Below are 24397 nucleotides of genomic sequence, written 5' to 3'. Positions count from 1 at the left end.
CGCCACCATCACTCCTTTATGACGCCGCTATTGCTTCACGATCACGCCACTTTGAACATACAGCTAGCTGATATCGCCAGACGTTCGCAATAACATTTCTCGACACAAGGGAAAACATTTATGAAGTGTATGTGACGTAATCTAGTTGCTCTGTCTCATGTCGGAGACTGCAGCAAGAGGCCCTAGAGACACATTGGGATAATTGGAACTCCCGACCCGTCACAGATCGGTCGCCGTAGACTGTTCCAGACCGCGGTAGATCACCACAGATTGATGTAGATTTTCTGTCCAAAACGTCAGCGCACGGTTACTAACTTGGTATTATTATACGTGAAATATGCATGAATAAAACATGCATGAAGAGAAGGAGTCAACTGCTTACTAGAGATATAATGTTCTTTGTTACGTTTGCAGACCGCTCTCCTCCTGTAGTTACCTGCCCCGTGGATATCCATACGTTCTCCGATCCCATCCAGACAAGTACCAAGGTCTACTGGAACGACGACGACGCGTCAGCCTACGACAGCAAAGATGGAGCTATTGCGTAAGACAAACTCTTATCGTTGTTGGTTCTCTCACACAAATTCCGTTTCTTTCTTTATTTACGTACTATTTGCTACACCTTGAAGTGGTTATCTATCAATGTTTCGAGACCAGGGACACTGATTATCACTGGTCACATGTGTTATATGTCAAGTTAGACACAATCATGTATGAACTTTTAGCGGTCATAAAGTTTCCGATTCTGATCCGAGGTCGGAAGCCTTGTCCTCATGGCAAAAATAGTTAATCCCTTTAGCAAGCTGACAAGGAAAGGATGTCATATGTGGGATGACTCCATGCCTTGCTACAAACCGACCCGTCAACAGAAGGGCACGTTCCGGGCCGCATATACATGTTTATATGAAGGGTACTGAGATTTACATTTTAAAATGTGCTATGAACTTGCTGAGCATCACGTTGGGCGCCCAAAAACTTTCCGAATGATGGGATTCGAACCACGTGCATTCTGATCCAAAGACAGATGCCATGGCCACATGACTACAGAGGCTGACGAGGTGAGGATGTCATCTGTCGGATGACTCCTAGCCCTGTTACAATCATAACTATTGAACGAAGATCATAGATACGTTTGTCCATGACACAGAGCCAAACGGGCGAGCAGAAAGCGGTCCGGCTACTTGTTTGGTGAAGGAAGGACATATATCACATACACAGCCAGAGACAGAGCAGGGAACATGGGGTCCTGTGTGATGACGGTCACTGTCACAAGTGAGTTCTACACATGCTTTCCAACAACTATCATCTGCAGTAATGAAGTTGAAAGTTGAATTGATCGGCACAGATCAACCATGCGCTATGAGTTGATATTTCTTAATTTTTAAGTAAATCCGAAAATCTTTGAATTTATAATTTATCCACCGGTTTACATGCAAAATAAGTGACTCGTGTAGTGGGTGCTGGATGGTTTAGGAATATCAAAAGTTGATCCCTATGTGTCGGGAGACCTCCACTTCTAGGACCTGCGTTCTGCAGGGTTATAACAGTATAAAAGACTTTGTGAGCCATAATCATTGTGGTATCAACGATCTCCAATGATTATTATTTTTCAACTCAGCTATCAGATGTTCGCCTGGGCCAAACAAGACCTTCAAGAACGGCTACTATGTCTGCCATCCTAGCGCCGACTTCGTCTATGGTACCAACTGCAACTACGGCTGTTACTATGGTTACAAGATAAAGGGTTCAAAGCACAGACATTGCAAGCAGAATGGCCAATGGTCAACTACGGTAGAGCCAGCTTGTGAAAGTAAGCGTCACGCCATTCATTGGCCTTGATGTTTGAAGAGTACATTTTCCATGACCTGTTAAAATAGTTCAATACTGTCCATGGTCCATTCTTACCAAAATTAGGGCAGATTATGTTATTAGCAAATGCAACAATTAGAAAGGCTTTTAGTTAAAATGCTTTCCAAGCTGCATCAGGAGGATACAATCATAAATGCTAAGTAGGAATCTTAAACATCACACGACGAAAATAAAATAGGGAATTAATTGTAAAACGGCGCCTCATAAACACAAAATTACCTGACCAAAAGAAAAGGCCCACCTGTCAGTCCATTTATGTTTAATATATCGACGTATGGTGTGAACCAAATACATATTTCGTATCCATGTGCCCTCATAAACTTCACATTTCAGCTGTCACGTGTCCACCTCAATCCCTTGCACCGGATGCCACGTTTACGTGCACTGATGGCACTAACTTCAAGAGTGCATGTTCCTACATGTGCAAACCCGGATATGACGTCAAACCCGGAAAGTCACGTGTCCGAGTTTGTGCATATGATGGTCAGTGGCGAGGTGCCATTCCGGAATGTGTAGGTGAGTGTGTGCGGAATACCATTTGACATAATAATATTCATAATATATAATATATATAATAAAATTTCTAATGCATGTTCTGGGATCGTTATTCAGAGGTAACAGTTGTAACGTATCTTACCTCGGAGTACACGTATTTTTGTGTACGTGTGTTTGTTGTGGAACGCCCCTCGGACTCATATTACAGCTCCAGTTATTTTCGTTCTTTTGTTGTTTATACGCCGCACTCAAATACCGTACGATGTTACCGCTATAAGACGGCGGTATGGAAGAAATCGAGTTTGGGCGAGACAATCATGAGCATCGATCCACGCAAATGGATAGAATGACATGCTATCAATCAAGCCAGCCACCCGTGAAATTCCGGGTAATCAGAGGTCTTCAGCAACCCATGCTTGCCGTAAAAGGCGACTATGTCGTTGGAGGCGACTAACGGTATCTGGTGGTCAGGCCGCTGAATTGGTTGATGTATGTCATCGTATCCCAATTGCATGTATCGATGCCCATGGATTGCTGGATTGCCTGGTCCAGACTCGATTATTTACCGACCGCCGTCATAAAGCTGGAACATTGCTGAGTGCGGCGTTAAACAACAAACAAACAAAGAATCCAGTCAGCGAGCCTGATCAGTCGTTCCATTTGGTCACATCTTATGGAATGCATAGGTTGCTGGGGATCTGTGCTCTTAGCCGAAATCCACACGGGTTATTGATATCACGAGCAACGATAAACGTCGTCAGGGTACGATGACACGTAATCACCGTTGCTGTTTACCACCAGAAATCCACAAGGGGTCATCTTTGTGTATGCTTCAGATTCGGAACCACCGAAGTTCACCAACTGCCCAAGCGTTAAGACGTATTTCACAGAAAGGAGCTCCTCCCTGGCGTTAGTGGACTGGGACGTCCCCGCTGTCACAGATAACAGTCGGGAGTCCATCACACCCATACAGACATCTGGCATATCTAACACAGACTACCATCCCGTGGGTGTATATGAAATAATTTACACAGCAGCGGACAGCGCCGGAAATAAGGCCAGGGAATGCAAGTTCAAGGTCGTTGTGAAAGGTAACACAGAACGGAGGCCATTGAAAGAAGGCTTCTCATAACCTTCCAAGACAATAAACACACGTTGTGAACAGTTTAATCCAGGGGCAAATGTTTGGTTCGGTAAGAATCCGGTTATGATATTAGGTAGAACACATCCCTTTGTTAATGGAAGAGTGTCTGTCGATGTCTGAAGTATTCCTCAGGATTGCTAACGAGTTCAGTGCCAACTATGAAAACAAGGAAAACAGGCGGGTGACCTTAACATTTTGTAAGCAAAATTTTTATTTTATTTTCATTTCTCTATAAAATAAAAAATACAGGCTTGTTTAAAATCATCATACACAGAAGTTTAGTTCATTAACGAATTACATGTATACACATATACCATAGAATGCCCATATCTTCAGAACTGAAGTGTTTCGCCCAGTACCCGCTCCCCTACATGAGAGTGGACTGTCCCGAGGGGTACCGGCACGGGTCTACATGCTCCTTCAGCTGTACTGGTAACTACGTCTTAGAAGGTGCAAAGGCCACCACGTGTGAATTAGCCAACTCTGATAATGGACTTGCCTACCCATACTGGCACATGTCTTCACAGCCCTCCTGCAGCTGTAAGTATACTTCGACATTTTAGAGGTAGTCATCGAGCTACTTAATCCCATAACAATGTATAAATTAGCGTGCAATCATAACCTTCTAAGTACTTATATCGCTGGTGTAATCTGCAAAAAAGGAAATCCATTAGGACGAATTGAGTTTAGTCGTGTTACTTTGGGTCTTCCCGCCTTTGTGTATCGCTTTATGACTACCTTTAATAAAAGGCTTATGGATGATGTCAACATTACCCCAATGACAAGGCTGGAACCTGTTAAACGTGATCTTGTTTGTCCACTTCGATCGGATGCAGATATTATATGTTGAAGGATATTTTATTTCTATGTATATTGGTAATTGATTTCATTATTTACATGGGCATCTTTTGAATTTTAGATTCGAATCTATACCATTTGTGTAAGCAATTATTACATTGGATGTTTACGAAATATGCTACACCGCACCGCACTGCACCGCACCGCACCCGCACCGCACCGCACCACACCCATGCTAAACATTTTAAGGATAGAGTTAGCCGATCCCCTTTCAGCTTCATCTGTTTATCCATGCATAAAGATTCAGAGTGGCAAAACACCCTCTGAAAGAGTGCATCACAATGGTCAGCTTCCCCTTCAACTCGAGGAATATTAAAGCACCACCCCCATTTGGCCTTCACAACTTTGAGGTCTTTCAAAGAAGATTGAAAATATATTGTGCCAAACAAGTACGAGTCATTGAACATGTTCATTCAGTCAGCTGACAGGGAGGCCATTCGTGACGTGTCATTCATAAGCAAATAAAAAACAAAGCGCCTGACCGAGAAATGATAACTTGATTGCAGTCTTCAACACCTGCCGAGAATTATCACCACCTACCAACGGAGCTCTGGCGTGTGACCTTTGGGAAGATGGAAATTTCTGTCAGATGCAGTGCATGAAGGGAACTGACCTCACAAGGTCTACAGCACATTTTGGACAATTAATGGTATGTGGGGAATCTGGAGACTGGAAGATTGGCCCCCTCCCTATTCAAGAACTACCAGCGTGTACAAGTGCGTATGTCATCGATCTGCCAATATCTTATCAATTTATGCATTACATTCTCCCTTGTCATCAATATACATTTGTCTTGACAATACGTTTATCAATCATTTCCTTTTTATGCTTATGGTTGTTTTAAGTTTTGAAGAAAAATATATCAGTTTGTCAACAAGTGAAACAGGTTTAAAGTATAACGTGCACATACTGAGGACCTTTGATTTTCTTAATACAGTGAATCTTGGTTGTCTCGAACTCAGACATGTCGAACAAACCCCGGTCTCGACACATTCTTGTTATAGTTGTCACTATTTTAACCAGGATGTGTCTTTGGACTTGTTGCTCTACAGTGTTTCACTTCAGTGTTTCATAAAGATAAATCCCAATGTATGTATCTGATGCCTGACTGATCCTCAACACTGATAGAAGATGTCCATGACCTGGTTGTCAGTGAATCGGCAAACGAGATATATATTCATATGACCCATTTACTGTAGATTCGTAATGGAAATCCGAATGGCAATATCATTTTATTCAGTGCACATGTAAGTGAATGCTGAGCCAGATTTGCTGGGAAGCAAACCTCAAAGAATAACAACGAAAAGGTTCTTAAGTCGGTAGAACCTCGTTGCTCTGACAATGAACATGAATAATGTCACTTGTAGTATTTCAGTATTAAATGCTATGTTATGTACAACGTTAACTTGATCTAATCAGCTCCGCAATCTAAAATAGTGTTTTAGATAGATTCCACATATGTATATAGGTCCCCACAAACCTTTGCTTGAGGTGAGAGGCGACAAAGCTGATAGGATGGTTCAGCTTAGCGAATTGATATCCCAGTTACGTGGACCGATGATATCAATCACTGGATTTTCTGGTCCATACTCTAATATGTACAGATCGCCGCCAATTAGGTGGAAACATTACTGAATGCGGCGTTAAACAGCAATAAAGACCAAACTTTGTAAGTGTCTATGTGATTTATTATTTACAGAGTCTCGCAGACCAACAGACACAATAATGTCAGTGCTGTTCTACTACGATGGTCCGTGCACGGAGGAAGCTGCCCAGAATCAAATAAAAACAAATTTCCTGAACGCATTCAAGGAAAGCCCTTTCAGCGAAACTCTCGGACAAACAGAGAGGACGATTGCCAATGTCAAGGTAAGCTGCATCACCATTTATTGAAGCATTCTCATATATATCTTTCTGAAGTGTTTCAATACCGGGTAGCTGTTCACTTTGACGTCAACTAGTCATAGCATTACGACACAAACGCACTAAGTTCCGCAATTGGCTGTTACCAAGGTGGTAAAACGCCTCTTATCTGCATCTCTTCTCAAACATTAAGCTTTCATACTGTGATATAACAGTTAATATTTGTCTGTCTCCCAATGTCTGGCACACACATATTCTGCCCGTAGGGATTCTTACACAAAAAATGGTTATCGTTCAAAGCGTCTTCATAGATAGGGTGGTCAGGCTCGGTGACTTTGTTGATAGCGTGTCAATGTACCCAACGCCGTGGATCATTGTTGATGCATGTCATCGTTTCCCAATTGCGTGGATCGATGCTCATGATGTCATTCACTGGTTTATCTGGACCAGACTCGATTACCTTCAGGCGGACGTCATGTAACTGGTCTAGTGATGAGTGCGGCGTTACACAACATACAAAGTTGTCATATCTTCTGTTACATGTTGTTTTGTACGTTTTTTTCTCACGTTCTCCCAATGAAAGGTGACCTGTGGCTCTTCTGATAATGGAAGAAGAAAGCGAGAAACTCGTGTGCCAGTGAAAGTTGACATCCTCCTTTCCCTCGATGGCGACCTGTCCAGAGAAACCTTCAAGGATGCTGAGAAGACTCTTCTGAACCTTCATAACCATATTACCGAGGACATAAAGGGCAACAACTCCAAGCTGTTTCAACACCTCGATCAGAAAGTCCGATCTGAGATGGAGATAGAAAGGCCAACAATTGAGCTGGATTGCCCGCTTGATACCTTCCCATCGTACAACACATACAGCTGTGGTAAGTACATAAAGGTTAAGTCTATTTAAGATAGAGGTGAATGAATTGGAGAATCGGACGATTTGTATATCCCATCGACAAAGGGAACATAGAGCTATTGGGTTATAAGAAATCTTTTTTTTCTTAGCATATCTGTTGTAAAAGTGATGTTTGTTATTTCTACAACTACATTTGATTTGCCTTTGCATGTGTTTATGACGGGTACCACCAGTGAGGCAATTTAGCGAAAACCTGGTATCATCACTATTTAATATTGATTCATAAACACATGCTCATGATATTGCCGGAATCGTACAATGGACTTGTGATTTCTTATCATTATGGTAACATAATGGTTTTCTTTCTTTTTTCACTGGAGGCAAAGTTTTCTTTTCTTATTCCAATTCCAAACCGTAAACGTAGAAAGTTACAAAGTCATTGGCGCACATTCAAAGCTTCTAAACCCTGCAGCCTTTCCTGGAAGTGCATTGTTGGGCGTCATGGCAGGAATGAAACATATCTAAAAGAATGAAGAACGAATTTAGCATCTCCAAATTAGTTTTTCACGATTATAGTTGGGCCAATTTTGTGGTTTTACTCACTCTTCAGCAGCTTTTACATATTTACATTTTGATTGACAGCCGATGCATGCACCATTGATAGATCTGTATATCATACGATATGTTTCTAAGTGCCTTTCCTCTAATTGCAGTTGGATGCGGAGAAGGTCTGTACCACTCAGAGGGAGACAACAGCTGCAAGGAGTGTCCTATTGGAACCTACCAACCCGAGGCTGAAGGTCGTGGCTGTATCCAGTGCCCTGATGGAAGAACAACTTTGCAAAATAAAACTACAACTGTTGAAAGATGTCTTCGTAAGCCATCACAAGACTTCTGAAATCTTGACTAAACATACTGTCAAAGAGTAAATGAGCATGGTAACAACTTTGGTGAAACCCACGAACACGGGAATGGCGCTGACAAACTTAGAAACATAATCAAGGGAACCAAGATTCGTACCCACCATCATGTATGTGTCTGGCGTGCCTATGGGACACATCTGAAACGACTTGGCAACCCGGGTCCCCTTGCGTAAAAACAAAACTACACCAGTATTATTAAAAATTAAGAACGGTATTTATTTATTCCTTTTGTGTTTCAGCCATGTGTCAACTTGGGCATTTCTCGGAAAACGGTGTTGAGCCTTGCACTCCGTGCAGTCAAGGACATTATGCAGACAACGTGGGTTCTACAGAGTGCACAGCCTGCTCGGGCGTCATGACGACAGTGTCTCAAGGCTCAGATAGTGTCACCTCCTGTAGACGTACGTAATGCATATCTCTATACTTTTATACTCATAGGTAAGAGTAATAGTGACCCAATTATATCTATGATGGTTTATTTGGCTATTGAGTATACAACAATCTTTCAAACAGTACTAAGTCTTTATGCTTGATGTAAGTGAATGCCGACTGGTGTGATGAATGGACAGTACTCGCCTTAAGGAGGTGAGTATTCCGATTCCGGAAATGTCTAGTAACACCTGCAAATATACAAACACATAATGTGTATCGACATATACAATACAGAAGTTATCACTTAGTTCCATGTCATTCTCTGTCTACTACTACTTGAACACGATGTCACTATGGAAAGCTGTAACGTCATGCTGAAATGGGAAATTAACATTAGTCTTTACTGAGAACGGAAACTGCCTGGTGAACTAAATCGAACTTAATCAGACTTAATATTAAACATTGTTGTATTTCATTTCGTCAATTTGAAGGACAAGGACTTTATTTAAATAAATCGTTCGCCGGACATGATTGATGTCCTAAATTGTTTTTTTGCATCACATAAATTGCGTGTCATAAAAAAGCGACTACAAACTATCATTTTGGTTGGTTGGTATTTTTTTTCCACAGAGTTTGACGTGGCTGTGTCTAGTTCTCAAAACGCCAGTGTTCAGCTGGAAGTCGCCACAAAAGAGTTTGATATTCAAAGCGGATTTGAACTTCGTTTTTGGCTGGTGTATGATTCAGCAGGAGACGTCATATCTCTGACATCTGGAGATAAGCAAACTAGTATTCTGTCCATCTCCATGACAACAACTTCTGAAATGCAGCTACGTGTAAAAGGGTAAGTAGCCCTGAGATCAAACAAAATTGACGGGAAATGGAACGGTAAATGCGATAGTATGTGAGTTTGGTTTACACCAGCAATATCAAGGCGGGAGTTACAAGATATGGGATTCTTAACCAAGAGAATACCCCATCGTCACAAACAGTAAATGAAATGCGTTCTGGTTTTGGATACAAATGTTATCATATTGCGTTTTGCAATTTAATACAGTAAACCAGCGTTAGGCTTGACCCCGTCCTTCCGGAGACCCCGCCTTTCAGAAGATTACTGTCGCGAACGTATCCCAATCCAACACGTTTTGTTTGTTTGTTTACGCCGCTCTCAGCACTATTCCAGCTTTATGACGGCCGTCTGTAAATAATCTGGACCAGACAATCCAGTGACTGATACCATACGCATCGATCCACACCATTCGGATACGATGACATGCATCAACAAAGTCAGCGAGCCAGACCACCCGATCCCGTTAGTCGCCTCTTACGACAAGCATAGTCACCTTTTAGGCAGGGGTTGCTGAAGACCCTCTCTAACCCGGATCTTCACGGGTCTATATATGTTACTAACGGGTCATTACTACAAACTAATTTGTTGATCCTTAAACCTGTTCGTCTGGACGATTTCACTGGTAGCTGATTCATGGGATTTCAATTGATTAAATTTCATAGATGAATCATACAATGTTATGTTATATGTTATTTTTATCATAATTCTACAAATTTTAAAGTGTCTTACAAAGTTATAAAAAGAGAAGGTTATTTGACGAATCTATAAAGGGTGCAATGGTTATTGTCCCTAAAATAACACATGATCTATGCATGTCAGAGAGATGTATGGAAGACTTCGAATTACTTACTGGGTTTTGTTTCATTTGAACACATGAAAAATAAAAAAAAATAAAAATCGTGGTATTTGTTTAACAGGACAGTGCTCGATGTGGCGGTCCTGAACACAAGCCGATGGTATCAGATAAATATCAACTACATCAACAATACACTCTCCATCAGTGTAAACGAGGTCCAGCGTCTCACGCACGCTGTATCTTTTGACGCTTATGATGGCCAATCTATTCTGGTTTCCATGGGAGGTTAGCCCCTTCTTGTTATTTCATGTTTATATTTTAAATGGATTAAACATATATGTATACACACATCAATAAAGAAAGGAAAATGACGAGAAACCTATTCGTACATGTTTGGAATAAGTTGACCACTTGCTGTTGGACGACATGTACTGTCAGCGAGACTCTAAATTCCTGGTGAACTTCAGATGCAAATCAAGGGACTGAGGCCAGAAATCTGAAATAATGATAAAATAATGAAATTGTATGCCCTTTTCACAACCACCCCTGTCTATATATAAACCAGAAGTGAAATGCAATCTCTCAAAATTTCACGCATCAATCCAATTTATCAAGTCGAAAAATCAAAGCAAACTTTTGTTTACAGCCACTGGTTTCAGTATGAATGTGACTTTACGTCCGCTCCTTAAACCAACTCCATACCGCCTTTTGGTCTTCATTGCACAATGTTTTGCTCGCGACTCGTAATTGTCCATCATTTTCAGGGATCCGTTCACATAATTTTCACTGCTATTTTGCTTTCTACACCCATTGGAATCTACTCGGGGGATAATCGAGGCAGGTCATTCTCCGGCTTTGACGTTTTATATTTAGTTAATGTAAGGTCATTACTTTCACACTAAATGTATGGCTAAGGATAATTGAGGCAGGTTATTCTCTGGCTTTGGCGTTTTATATTTAGGTAATGTAAGTTCATTACTTTCACACGTGTGGTTAGAACATGACTGAACTGTAACAATAGACGTGATCGGGATGCCCACAGGTGCTGGCTTTGAGGGCAGTGTATCCCATGTGAACATGTGGCGTTCCCCCCAGACAGTTCCGTCACCAACGTCACACACTTGCTTCACGGGCAGCCTCGGGGACGTCTTCAACTGGAAAGACTTCACTTCAGCAAACCTCTCAGATTCGTTTATACAGATCCCCAGTGAATGTGACGGTATGGTTTTCAGAATGCTATTGAGAAATATTTTTTAAAGAACATGCTTCTTTGATAAAACTGCAAAACTGCAAATCGTTTCGATTTGAGGACTGTGAGGGTGTTGTAAGCAGAGTGGCTTGTCCAACCCTGGTTTAAAGGTATCATTGGACTATAGTGAAGTTGATTTGGCCGTACTTTTACCATTCGATACCCGTTTTTATTCGTGACGCTCCAGTGTTTTAACCAGTACAATACTTAACTGACCTTACTACTGGATAATAGAGAGTAGGTTTGGCACGTGCTGCCCAGTGGGGTGAGGTTCCGCAATTCACTGTGCAGAGTTGCGTCCCTTAGGCGTGCCAGAATCCCATTTGGTGAAATCGAATCCCAAGTTCGCCTTATTGTTCCCCTTGTCAGGTCACTCGTGCTCACTTTGCGCTCCTCTCTCACATAAGCTTAAACGCTGTGATACATTTAAAATACATCTCAAAAGCGACGATGATCCTAACTCTTATTTGCGAAGCGAAGTTAAATCTAACACACTCACTCGCCGACAGCAGTAGGATGCGTCATGAGAACATTCAAAATCCTGGGGGAACGCGTCGTCGTCTAAGGCGCCGCAATTCGCAATGTGCCAGGCAGGGTATCAACAAGTTCCATATTTTACCGTCTTTTGGTATGACGCGGCCGGGGATCGACCCCCGGACCTCTCGCTCTCCGGGCGGACGCTCTACCACTAGACCACGGAGTAGAACTGTGTAATTTGATCGGACGGCTATTTTTAGCGTCGTGCCAGGGAGGCGGACTCAAAACGAAGCTAATGCGTCCATGATATTTATCATAATAGAATGGAGATATAATACACTGGATAATCGAGGACTATACATATATATGATCTAACGTGAACCTACGGTTCTGTATTTCACAGACACAGATGAATGCCTATCCTCACCGTGTATCCATGGAGATTGTAACGATGATCTGAACGGCTACACCTGTTCCTGTGAAGATGGTTACCACGGCGACAACTGTGACGTCAATATGGATGACTGTCTGGAGAACGAGTGTACTAACGGGGGCACGTGTGTAGATGGTGTGGCAGAATACACGTGCAGGTGTACACCCGAGTACACGGGACAATACTGTGATGCTAATTTAGGTAAGTCTGTAATCACATTTTCGTGGGAACCCTTGAGGATTCCGGGTACAACCGTAGATCTTCAGTAACCTTTGCTTGTAAAAAGCAATAAAATAATCCGTGGGGTCAATCTCGGTTACTTCTTTGAATGTGTGCCAGCATATCGAAATTCCGTAAACCGATGTCAATCACAGGTTTGCCTGGTCCGGACTCGATTATATACAGGCTGCCGTTGGAACATTGCTGCGTGCATCCTCAAACAACAAAAAACCAAATAAACAAACTGTGCATATTCTGCTTACCATCACTGTAAACTGGTTCACATGTCTTGAAGATATTTCTTGTTGGAAAGTGTGTACCAACCTTTTCTAGTTCACGGACACTGGACCGCATGGGGTAACTGGACAGAGTGTTCTACGTCATGTGGACCAGGGGAGAGAACTCGCGCCAGACGTTGTGACAACCCACAACCACAGAATGGCGGAGACGACTGCGAGGGTTCAGAGACAGAGGTCGGGGCCTGCGATACAGGAGAATGTCCAGGTATATGATGTGCCTCACTGGCAAATGACCTTTTACTGCCTTGACTCCATAGAAAGAGATGACGTAACTGATAAAATATGAATAACTGTCCGTTTAAAGATTCTTTGCATAATCCCGCACCCGTTGTGAATAAGGGGAAATAATAATGGTTTCAAACAACTTATGCTTGTCAAAAACTAAATGGATCGAGTGGTCAAGTTCGGTGACTTGTTGATAACACGCCATCGTACCTGGACCGCATGGATCGTTGCTTGCTCTCCTTCACTGGTGGCAGTATTATAACTGGAATAGTGATATGGGCAGCGTCAAACAACAAACAAATGATAGATTACATTTCAGCAATTCCTCAAATTTCTGTTTTTAAAAAAAAAAATTAAAAAATTATTCTAATTATTTATTTATTTATTTTTTATTTTTATTTATTCATTTATTTTTTTATTTAAAAAAAAAAATTCGGGGGGGGGGGGGGGGGGGGGGGGGGGGAATAAATGCCAGCTCGAACAGCTATCAAAATGCTGATATGGTTTATTCACTCTTCAAAGCTGCTGTGTGATGTGATGTGGTTTTGTTGAGACATCTGCTGATTCGTTTTGTGTCACAATCTACAGAATGTTCAAAAGTAAGTCCCCCTGAGCACGGCGATCTGGAATGCACGGATGTCAACAGTACAAGACTGTGTCAGCTGAAATGTGAAGACGGCTATGACTTCGACCGATCCCCACTGTCTGTGTATAAGTGTGGGCTGGAGACGGGATACGAATGGAGCTATGTTACCGAGGACAACCCACAGGGACGATTCCCCAATTGTATTGGTAGGTTTGCAAGCTGAGATGAGTGAGTGAGTTAGGTTTACGCCGCTTTTAGCAATTTTTCAGCACTATAAATTGGCTTCACACATTGTACAAATGCTGGGAATCGAATCCGGACCTTCTGCAAGAAGAGCAAACTCTTTTAACCACAAGGCTATCCCACCGCCCTGTTAATGGATGTGAATTGCAGAAGTAAGAAAACAATCATGATAATTTGTTGGATGGGCTTGAACTGTGAAATGTGGTCATGCGATTTGTGCAATAATGGCTCACGTATTGCGCTCTTTTTGTTGTGATTGTAAGCGATTGTAAGCGAATATCACACACTGTTTATGTAATTTGGGATGATATAAATCCTGCCGGGGTCCATGCAGGAAACAAAGGCACTGTAAGTCCCCATGGTCCCTAGTATGGTGATCTGCCTTTACTTACTAACGGTCTCTGGCCCATTTTTATATTGTGTTGTTAATTCTTTCTGCTTTTAAATGTTTCTCAACTTGTTTTAAATAGACTCTGTGATATTCTAGTTTTTGTACTGTCCTTTGATGACAGTTTTTTTTTATAAATTCTACATATATGTGTTATTAATGTATTACTTCTCGTCATGATATAGCTGAACTATTGCCGATGTGACGTTAAATATTAACTCACACTCACACTAATACATTCACATGTCATTCTGGGGGCTCAGTCGGATATGGAAAGGTAGTAAGTGATCTACCTACAGGGCAAAGGTATCAGTGAAGGTCTTTCGAAAAGTATGTTTACTGTACAGGTAGTGCTTGTGTTATTTGAATATTAATGTATAACAGATTATGACAATCTTATGATATCAGTAGTATGGTGACGTATCTACATTACCATATCCTATATTTCGTTGATAAACTGAATTCAACCTGGCAACATATTATCTGGTTAATAGCCTTTTGGAATGTTCTTGATAAACTTGACATTCATTCTCACCGTCATATAGTCAAAAGCATATTATGTTCAAACTTCAAGACGTGTTTATTGCATCGGAATGGGATTAGATCAATTACAAATATTCAGACACATTGGTTTAAGTAAAAGAAGCATCTTGTTTTGCAGCTGAAAAATATCTAATCCCAATAGAAGACCGTCCCTCCCCCCCAAAAACTAAATACACTTAAAATGACTTTGGTATTCCTTTGCAGCGATAGAGGATCCGGATGAATTAGAGGTAAAATTCGAGGAAGAGTATGAAGACCTGGAATGCATTGATGACAATGAGGCTGACCGGAAGTCAAAGGTGTTACTGCGCGCCAGAGAAGAAGCCAAGGCTCTGCCTTGCATCAAAGATAACACGTGTTACATCAAAGACATACGTACGTCTACTTGTGATGCTGAACAGCGTCAGAAGAGGGAAATTACCCACATGGGATTTGTTATAACGCTTGGGACAAGTCCAGCTCAAAGTAAGTTCCTAATTACATTAAACCTCTGGCTATCACACAGGGTTTAGTTCTTGCATAACACAAGTGAGTGAGCTGCTTTGAACAGTATATCAGTTATACTACAGTGTGTCAGATTGATGTGGGCGAAGAGACCGAAGTGATGAAGTTCTGAGATGTTTACCACTTTGTAGAAATCCACGATTGGTGTTGACTAACCTACAAAGTCAGGGAGAATTATGGATTTTTGGCACGCCTAAGGATCGCAACTCCGACTAGTCAGACGACTAGCCCCAAACGCTCACCCACCGTATTTTAAAACGTTTTATACAAATATATATTACTTTTGCCGATAGACATGTCACATGACGAGATATCTGTACACGACAGAGGGTCTACAAAGCAGTCTGGAGGGACTCAACACAGCCCTTCTTCAACTGAACTCCTCCGCAATAGCAGGGGACTTCACCGTGAAGATAGATGGCGTGGACTACCTACTGACAGGCGCCCCTGTTGTTTCTGGCAGCGTCACATGCAGTGTGGGATGGACCAGGGTTGACTTCTATTGCAGTGAGTTTTGTTATTGTTACGTTTGAAAGTTGGATTTGCTTCACTTCTTGAGCTTCTTTGACAATAATTTAGGCTGATCTGGCTTGAAAGGCCATGTGAGGTAATGTCTTCCTTCGTTCGTCGTTGGCGTCCATAAACTTTCTAAATGGACTTCTCCGAAACGACTGCAGATACAGCTGAAATATTGTGTTACATTATTGTGTTACACTAAGCCAATTTCAATATTGCCGTCAGGAAGCCATCTTGAATGTAAAAATATAGGCATGGTTTCCCGATACCTTGGGTCCGTATAAGCGGGATTGCACTGAATATACATTTCAAATACAACATGTCTTCGTTGGTATTTTAACTGTTGACAAACCACCGTGTCGTGACAGATAATGTAAATGAAATTTGATTCACATTTTACGCATTATAGATAGTTCTGTATTAGTCAGAATCGGAAGTTTCTGTAGTACATGTATTTTTCCTTACGTTATTTGCTCATGATGCAAGGTATTATTGATATACTATGCATACATCACTTTCACTTGTAAACAAGTATATTCATTTTCACCTAATCTGGAAAGTACGTTTAATCTCCGTCGATCCGAATTGAGAAAATAACAAGACAACGGTTGATGGGTAAAAAATAATTGCCCAGAAAACAGAGCCCGCACAAACAAGGTTTCCAGACTGCCAGAGTCCACATTAACAAGGTTTCCTGTCTGACAGGGTCCACACTAACAAGTTTTCCAGACTAATTGGGACCTCACTCACAAGGTTTCGGTTTGATTGGGTCCACAGGAACAAGGTTTCCGGTCGGAAGGGGTCCGCACGAACAATATTTCCAGACTGACGAAGGCCGTACTAATAAGGTTTCGGGTCTGAAGGGGTCCGCACTAACCAGATTTGCAACCTGACGAGATCTGTACCAATAAGGTTTCTGGTCTGACGGGGTCCTCACTAACAGGGTTTCCGATTTGACGGGTTCCTCAATAGCAAAGTTTTCGGACTGACGGAGACCGCACTAACAATGTTTCTGGACCGGACTGATGGGGTCCTCACTGACAATGTATCTGGACTGGCGGGGACCGCACTAACAAGTTTTCTGGACTGACGGATCCCGTACTAGAAAGGTTTCCGGTCTGACGGTGTCCGCACTAACATTTTTTTTCCGGTCTGATATTGTCCATTCTGGAGGCGACTAACGGGATCGGATGGTCAGGTTAAGGACTTGGTTGATGCATGTCATCGTATCCCAATTGCGTGGATCGATGCTCATGATATCAATCACTGGATTGTCTGGTCCTGACTCGATTATTTACAGACCGCTGCCATGTAGCTGGACTATTACTCAGTACAACAATTGCGTTAAACAACAACACAAAAACAAAAAAGGTTTCCCGATCTGACGGGAACTGTACTAACAAGGTTTCCGAGGTCCTAACCAAAACGAAAATGTACCCTGTGAACAGAACATAACTTTATTCAAAGAACACAATTTAATATTTTTTTAATTTTAGTTCCTTGTGGTCCTGGAACCTTCTACATCAACGGCTACTGTGAACGATGTGACATCGGCCGCTATGGCAACGTCACGGGGGCGACATTCTGTCATGCATGTCCGAAGGGCAAGTCCACACCTGGGAGGTCTTCCTTGAGTATCGAGGAATGCACAGGTACAATGTAACACAACAGTTCAACGTCAATACTTTACAAGATTGTATTCGTTATCATCCGTGGATACATTGGGCTGATAGACTGTGTAGTAATGACGCGTGTCTATTATAATTCAAGTAATGAAATGAGTTGTGTATGTGTCACGGAAATCAAATGATTCCTGCCCCGTGTGTGAAATATATGCGAATCCTACCATTGCCTGATATTAATGTGGCACATGTTGCACAAAAATATGACCGTGAGATGTTACATGAGCGTTCATTGGTCAGGGCTCTCATTGGTCAGAGCGCTCATTGGTCAAAGTGCTCATTGGTCAAAGTGCTCATTGGTCAAGGCGCTCGCTGGCTCCCTCTCACTGGAACTGGACTCTGGTTTGATTCGTTGGTAAAAATAGCGTCGACACTTTAAAGAGATATATGTATCCAAAGGGGAATGGAAAAACGTAGTGTATACTAGACCTCGAAGTCTTGACCACGACAGGTGAGGATGACATACTTCATGACCATTTCTTTCACTGCCCGTTTTATGAATCCTTTTGTGTTAACTTCTCTAAACATAATAAATATTGAGCCATTATACATGCTTATATGTGGATTCTATGAACTGTACAATGGTGTTGATTATATCTTGTTATGTGTTTCAGTTGATGTGCATCTTCCGAAAGGTAACGTGAATACTATAAAATTTAACAAATAGGAACACAATTCCCAACGTAAGCAGGTAACCCAGGAAAGATTCCCGCTGAAAAGCAGTATTGTCTTAAACCAAAGTTTTAAATTGGAAGCAAGTTATATTGTTGCTAGCAGTAGCAAAAGAACCATGTCACAAAGCTTCCCCACAACCACGGCCATACGGTAAGTGGAGCATAGAAGCCCAGCTTGCCTTGATAGGGCAAAGAAACAATGACCTTGGGGACACCATCCTCCCATTAGTGCAAATCAAGAGCCAGGGCACGCAATAATTTGTCCGTAACGCACACAGTCCTTATTTGCTGAGGTGGACGCCCTCCACGCCCTACCATGTCCCCGTCTTATGCCAGAATCTGGGGATGTGGCACTATTGTTCCGCCAATCTCTTTCACACGGTTGGCAAGCCGGTTAATGTTCTTCCGCATCCCCTGGATCCTGATTGGATCTCTCGCACCCTGCCAGTAGCGCCTGGGCAGCATTGTGGATATAGTGTGGATCCCGTGGATCCTGGTGTCGGGAGGTTGTATCTAAAGGATTGAGGCCACCGTGTCAAGGTAGAGTTGGCTGCCCTTCACTGTGCACGGGTCGTTTGAATGATGAGGGCTCTGGTGCTGCGCCGTGGCGCCTTGACATGTGCATCAAGAATGGTGTCCAGCTCCTTCCACCTCATTCCACCGCGCGCCAGCCATAGCATCCTCGCTCGTTCCTAATTGACCTTAGCATATTCCTGTATCCAGGGTGCCATTTCATTGAGATCGACAGCGGAAAGGGGCATTGAATTTACCTTTCCTTGCGACTGGTTTGCTTTCCGGGAAAGATTGTTTGGGCTTGTATGGGGTCTGCTGGACCCCATTTCCTATATAAAAAGCAGTTCCTAGTGCCATGAAAATTTCTGCAACACTTACCGCATTGGTGAGGGTACTTGCAGTTGTGTCTGCAACAACCAAGTCCCAGCATACCTTACTGGCGATGACCCCCTGTGTTGTTGTGCCCGTCAGCCTGACTCCAGTTGTCAAACCAGCTGTGTGACCATGTACTTCAGCCACAGCTTACCGTCAACGTTGTCCAGGTGGCGTGAGGGGTCCCCTGACATTCCGTGCCGGAATTGTTGGTCGCCGGGCGCTTAATGTTCTAGTAACTGGAGTATGTTTCCCAGCTGCTTGCTTAGCTGTCTCCCCGAGTTAGTAACCTGTTACAAGCTGTGCAGATTGCACGTTAATTGCTTGGAGGAAGCGTTGGCGTGCCACCTTCGTTATTCCCAATTTTTGAAACCTCGCCATAGGCATCATGTTTTATCCGTACTCCATGGGTTTGTCTCCCGGTTGTCCTTGACCACGTGGCTGCTCTCACGTGTTTATGGTTGATGGCTGCTCCTCTCGAGGGAGGCATCACGAAAAGTCGAGTTGATGAAGGCGGTAATCTGCAAGTGGTAAATGTCCCTGGGTTGAACTTCGGGAGTGGAGCGAAAGAGCGAGAGTTGAAACTGATCGTTTTTGAAGCGTAAATCGGCAAAACGAACGCGATTGTGGACAAAGTATAACCAACAAAGCGAAAGCGATTAGATACGGCGGAACACGTGTGTTCTTGAAGAGAGCCGACTACAGACGATGGAAGAAAGGAGGGGTAATGCCATTAGTCCCCCAGCGCAAGAACTAGGGACCCGGGCAAGTTGCAGGGTGCTGACCCGGGGGTGACTGAGTTCCAGCAGTAATTAGCCTATAGTTCGGATACGCGCGATAAATCCATTTAGGGGTTAGTGATAAATGCTATGTTTAAACTCAAACGGATTTGAACACCTGGTGTCATCAATATTTGACAGTAATTCATAAACACATGCTCATGGTGTAGTCGGAATCGTACAATCGACTTGTCTTTGGCAGAGTTTTCTTAGGAATATGGAGAGGGTTTTGTCAAGTTTTTACACACTTTCTTCTGACATGATATCTTTGGGGAATTCAATTATTGTCCTTTTAGATCTGATTACGAATTAACCTTCTAGTTGCTGATTGAAGACTAATTTGTTATTTAGATTTCCCACTGGCTATTGTTGTGGGTGTAACAACGGCTTTCCTGATCACAGCAGTGTCCATTGCTGCATACTTCTACAGAAAATGGTGAGTTTTGTTCTAAAATTATGAAGAATGGTCCAAGTGTGCGTAAGACATTTTTATTAAACTAAATCGTACATGTACTTTTTAAATTCTTCTCTTCGAAATATCAGGATGATACATGTGTAATGTAACCTTCGTTACTTGCTTAAAAAACTGCAGCTATGTTAAGTCATCAGCACTCAAGTCAAGCAGCGAGTATTGTTTCTATGTTAAAGGAGGCATCAGAAGAGGAAGGTCAATGCACTGAAGACTGTTGTCGAAGATATGTCTACGGGAGGACAAAGCATACCCCTGAATATCAGATTCAAACCCGGTGCTCCAAATTCAGTTATAGAAGCATGGACCCACATGGCCTACCCAGATGACCTAAGCAGGGACGATTCAGTTTGTTGGGCCACACAGATTGGTCCCATAACAACTGAAGCTCCACCTCCGTACAGTCAGTCTTCTGTCCCTCTAACACAGAAAAGATCCAACACACGCACGGGTCATCACCAAGCTGGCAGTCCAGCTATGGATATTGATACAGATGGTGCTCAAGTGCTGGGGACGGACACAGGAAGATCAGAACGAGACACAGCATCTAGGACATCTCAACTGAGCATTCAACACGTTGACATGAACTTTGATAGAAAGAATTCGATCTCGGTGTTTGATTTAAACTCTGACACAAAATACTAAATTGTTCCTGATAGTATTGGAAATTGCTCAGAGGCCTATAACCTCTTGTTGTGTCGGCACTTTTGCAAACTGTATATAATCCCTCAGACTATTAAGCTACATTACAAAAATGCTCTCCGGGCACATTTTTGTCCAAAACTGAGGAGGGAGTTGGGAGTATAATTTTCTTTTGAAAACAAAGTAAAGCGGGAGGAACGCTTATATTTGTCAACAAAAAACAACTGGTCACACTTTAAACTCGGCTCTTTCACACTATGTCAGTTTTCAAGCATGTAATTGTTATGCTATTTTTTTAAATGAAATTGTCCTCATGCTTATCTAAGAGACGCTTCGAAAAGTTCGAAAAGTGGTACCATCAATTAATTTTTTTATACTTGATACATGTCGTCACAATATGGCTGAAATATTGCCAATGTGACCTTAAATATTAACTGACTCACTCTCTCTTTATCCATGTTATTTAACTAAGTGCATCATGGCTGCAATAGGGACAAGATTTCTCAGAAACTCCTGAAGTTACATGAAACTTCGCAAGCTCATCAACCAGACAAGACTAGGCTTATCAAGACTGAGTAAGAAAATGGGTGCCATAAATTATTGATTTTTCATTGTTACGTCCATTGCTACATGTTTTAAGTGTGTGTGCATCCTCTCGTCAATGAGGAAAAGTTAAACGTGAAACTACCTGAAAGTTTGCAAAACCTTTAAGAGATACTTGTCAAGACTAAAGCTTGGTGCTGTAAATTGTATTTTTACAGAGTTACAGCCCTTGATCCATGTTATTTTACAACGTGCATAGTGGCTGCAATGGGGACGGGTTTTGTTCGGAAACTACTAAAGTTACATGACTGAAACTGTGTGTGCATTTTATCTAAGAGATAGTTATCAAGACTGAGTTAAAACATTGATGCAATAGCTCTGTGTGCATATGCATACATACTACATAATGATCAAACAAAATTGCAATGCCCCATGGCGTGGATAGTGATAATGATGTTTTCTTGTTTTAATAATAACAGAGTTTGCCTCATATGAGGCTCGAATTTTGAAATTATTTTGTATTGACAATAAAAGTGATTGACGCGCATGATTTAAAGGGAAACATTCCCTTGTTCTAGCCTGACGTATCCCATACAACAAAAATGTTTTTTATTCTTGTTATGCGTGATAGTGAGTGTACCCTAATGATCTTGGTTATAATGCCTATACTTATTTACGTATTTACTTATACCATGCCTATTTACTGTGTAAATATAACAACAATTGTACATTTTGTGCTGGAAACAAAAATATAAATAAAGTATGTTTTTATTTAATGGTGATTTCACACATCATTACTCAGTGGCACTTCAATGGATCGGGAGTCAGGCTTGGTGACTCATGTGGTTGGTGACTCATGTTGTTGGTGACTTGTGTGGTTGGTGACTTGTGTGGTTGGTGACCTGTGTGGTTGGTGACTTGTGTGGTTGGTGACTTGAGTGGTTGGTGACTTGAGTGGTTGGTGACTCATGTGGTTGGTGACTTGTGTGGTTGGTGACTTGTGTGGTTGGTGACTCATGTGGTTGGTGACTTGTGTGGTTGGTGACTCATGTGGTTGGTGACTCATGTGGTTGGTGACTTGTGTGGTTGGTGACTCGTGTGGTTGGTGACTCATGTGGTTGGTGACTTGTGTGGTTGGTGACTTGTGTGGTTGGTGACTTGACTGTAAGAGAGCTCACTCCTTACCCATCTGAAGTACACACATTTGTTCGACTTTTTTCGAAAAAGGCCTGTCATTTAAAAGTTGAGAGGCAAACGATTAAACTGAACCCACCGTCTTAATATGGCTGAATTCACTGTCAACAATGGTTACCGGAAGCATGGAGCCGAAACACATGATCCGCCTTAACCTTTGGGTCAGATCATGGGAAACTGGATTCGACATCACGCACATATTGTCGATAAGAAAATCCTCAACAAAATGTCTAATCTTTCATTTAAGCCACCAAACGTAGCACTCAAAACAACCAGGTCAATCAAATGATCGGTTTTTTAGATTGTCGGAGTTATAAGAGCCTAACATATTCCTTGACGATAACATTTTCTAACATGAATGAGTCTGATAAGTTGTACATGAGAGACACCCGGGGCCCACATGCACAAATCGATCTTAGCGCTAAGGTTATCGTAACTCCCATACTTTAACATAGGCTTACGACAGTCTTAGCGCTAAGACCGCTTTGTGCATGTGGGCCCTGGTAACACAAACATGTATATAAGTTCAACCATTGCGCAATTAATGTAGCGCCAAGGTACTGTTGCTCATGATGTACGCTCCACCTGAGTGAGTGAGTTGGGTTTAACGCCGCTTTTGACAGTATTACAGTTATATCGCGCCGTGTCAGCTTAATGTGGAAGGAAAGCCCCAAGTGCCGCTGCGCCTGAACTGACAGTTAATATTTATATAAAAAGACATTCTGAATCCCTAGCTAAACGTGTAGATAAACAGACAGACAGACCAATATGTTCAGCAATATGCCAGTTGACCCTTCCTTATACAGACATTTTGTAGTATGACATTCATATTATCACAAATGGGTCTGTAAACATATCAATAAAAGATTCATGTTTGTGAAGCGGTTTGCGGTTGTCCTCCAACAAAAAATAAACGGTCCAACCAGGAAGTCATGCAAACGGGAGAATTATTGAAATTGCCCAGAAAGCAGTTGAGGTCATTCTTTGAAACTCTACACCCTTAACAATGTTGGTGATTGTGTTCCACCGTGAGCCATTAACCATAACACTTGCTGACTCTGATTTTAGTAGAGTTATCTTGGCTCAAGTTTTTGCCGCTATTATTTTGGTGTAAAAGGGATATTAACTATTTTCCTTATCATGTGATTGTAATGTGAATCTGTTTTCACTTTCAGTTGAAATTGTATATAAATATCCTTTTCCTTTTGTTTTATGGTATTCACAAATCAAACTGAAGGGAAAGTTTCCTAAACCTTTTGGTTTCTTAGGGGATTTTGTTAAAGAGGTTTCTCAATTAGATTGATGTTTTTCTTCAGATAAATATAATAACAGATGTCACACTCAGGATATATGTGTCTGGTGTACGCTATGTGTATTTATCTTTTTAAGAACATGTTCGATGGAATTCGGTGTGTGCAGTTAACGTTTGAGTGTGGTTAAGAGAATGGTTTGACGCCGCTTTTTGTAATATTCTGCCAATATCATGTCAGGGGACACCAGAAACAGGCTTCTAACATTGTACCCATGTGGGGAATCGAACCCAGGCTTTCGGTTTAAGCGGTGAAGGCTCAAACCGATAGGCCCACTACCGCCTCTCCATATTTAGTGGAACCCATGTGATCTGTTCTTGAACACACGCAAAGGCAAGTCAAGTGTTCACTTGAGTTGGGGTGATGTGTATAGGGTTTAACGTGACCTCCTAACCTATCCCCATAGCTACGTGCACATCGTGTGTGTGTCTGCGCGTGCGTGCGGGCGGGCGTGCGGGCGGGCGTGCGGGCGTGCGTGCCAGGCAGGGTGACAATCTATTAACGTCTTTTGGTA

The 24397-nt window shown here is 42.1% G+C and overlaps 1 protein-coding gene across 1 annotated transcript in view; it reads left to right on the top strand.

Moving 5' to 3' along the window:
* LOC124143939 overlaps positions 1–22153 on the top strand; it is a 28305-nt gene extending 6152 nt beyond the window's left edge. Inside the window, exons 4-26 of the mRNA XM_046513098.2 lie at positions 415–544; positions 1148–1272; positions 1619–1810; positions 2203–2385; positions 3201–3455; positions 3845–4048; positions 4873–5082; positions 6066–6235; positions 6813–7104; positions 7796–7957; positions 8245–8406; positions 9008–9221; positions 10145–10308; positions 11066–11242; positions 12153–12383; positions 12735–12905; positions 13514–13717; positions 14890–15150; positions 15517–15696; positions 17202–17357; positions 18002–18022; positions 20077–20161; positions 20374–22153. Of these exons, the coding sequence (XP_046369054.2) occupies positions 415–544; positions 1148–1272; positions 1619–1810; positions 2203–2385; positions 3201–3455; positions 3845–4048; positions 4873–5082; positions 6066–6235; positions 6813–7104; positions 7796–7957; positions 8245–8406; positions 9008–9221; positions 10145–10308; positions 11066–11242; positions 12153–12383; positions 12735–12905; positions 13514–13717; positions 14890–15150; positions 15517–15696; positions 17202–17357; positions 18002–18022; positions 20077–20161; positions 20374–20839 (4415 nt within the window). The 3' untranslated portion in view covers positions 20840–22153. The remainder of the gene's footprint in view (positions 1–414; positions 545–1147; positions 1273–1618; positions 1811–2202; positions 2386–3200; positions 3456–3844; positions 4049–4872; positions 5083–6065; positions 6236–6812; positions 7105–7795; positions 7958–8244; positions 8407–9007; positions 9222–10144; positions 10309–11065; positions 11243–12152; positions 12384–12734; positions 12906–13513; positions 13718–14889; positions 15151–15516; positions 15697–17201; positions 17358–18001; positions 18023–20076; positions 20162–20373) is intronic.
* Positions 22154–24397: the final 2244 nt, after the last annotated feature.

This window comes from Haliotis rufescens, unplaced genomic scaffold (genome assembly GCF_023055435.1).
Source record: "Haliotis rufescens isolate VD_foot unplaced genomic scaffold, xgHalRufe1.0.p SCAF_6, whole genome shotgun sequence".
Taxonomy (NCBI): Eukaryota; Metazoa; Mollusca; class Gastropoda; order Lepetellida; family Haliotidae; genus Haliotis; species Haliotis rufescens.
Note: the sequence above shows the minus strand (reverse complement) of the source record. Positions and strands in the feature narration are given on the sequence as shown.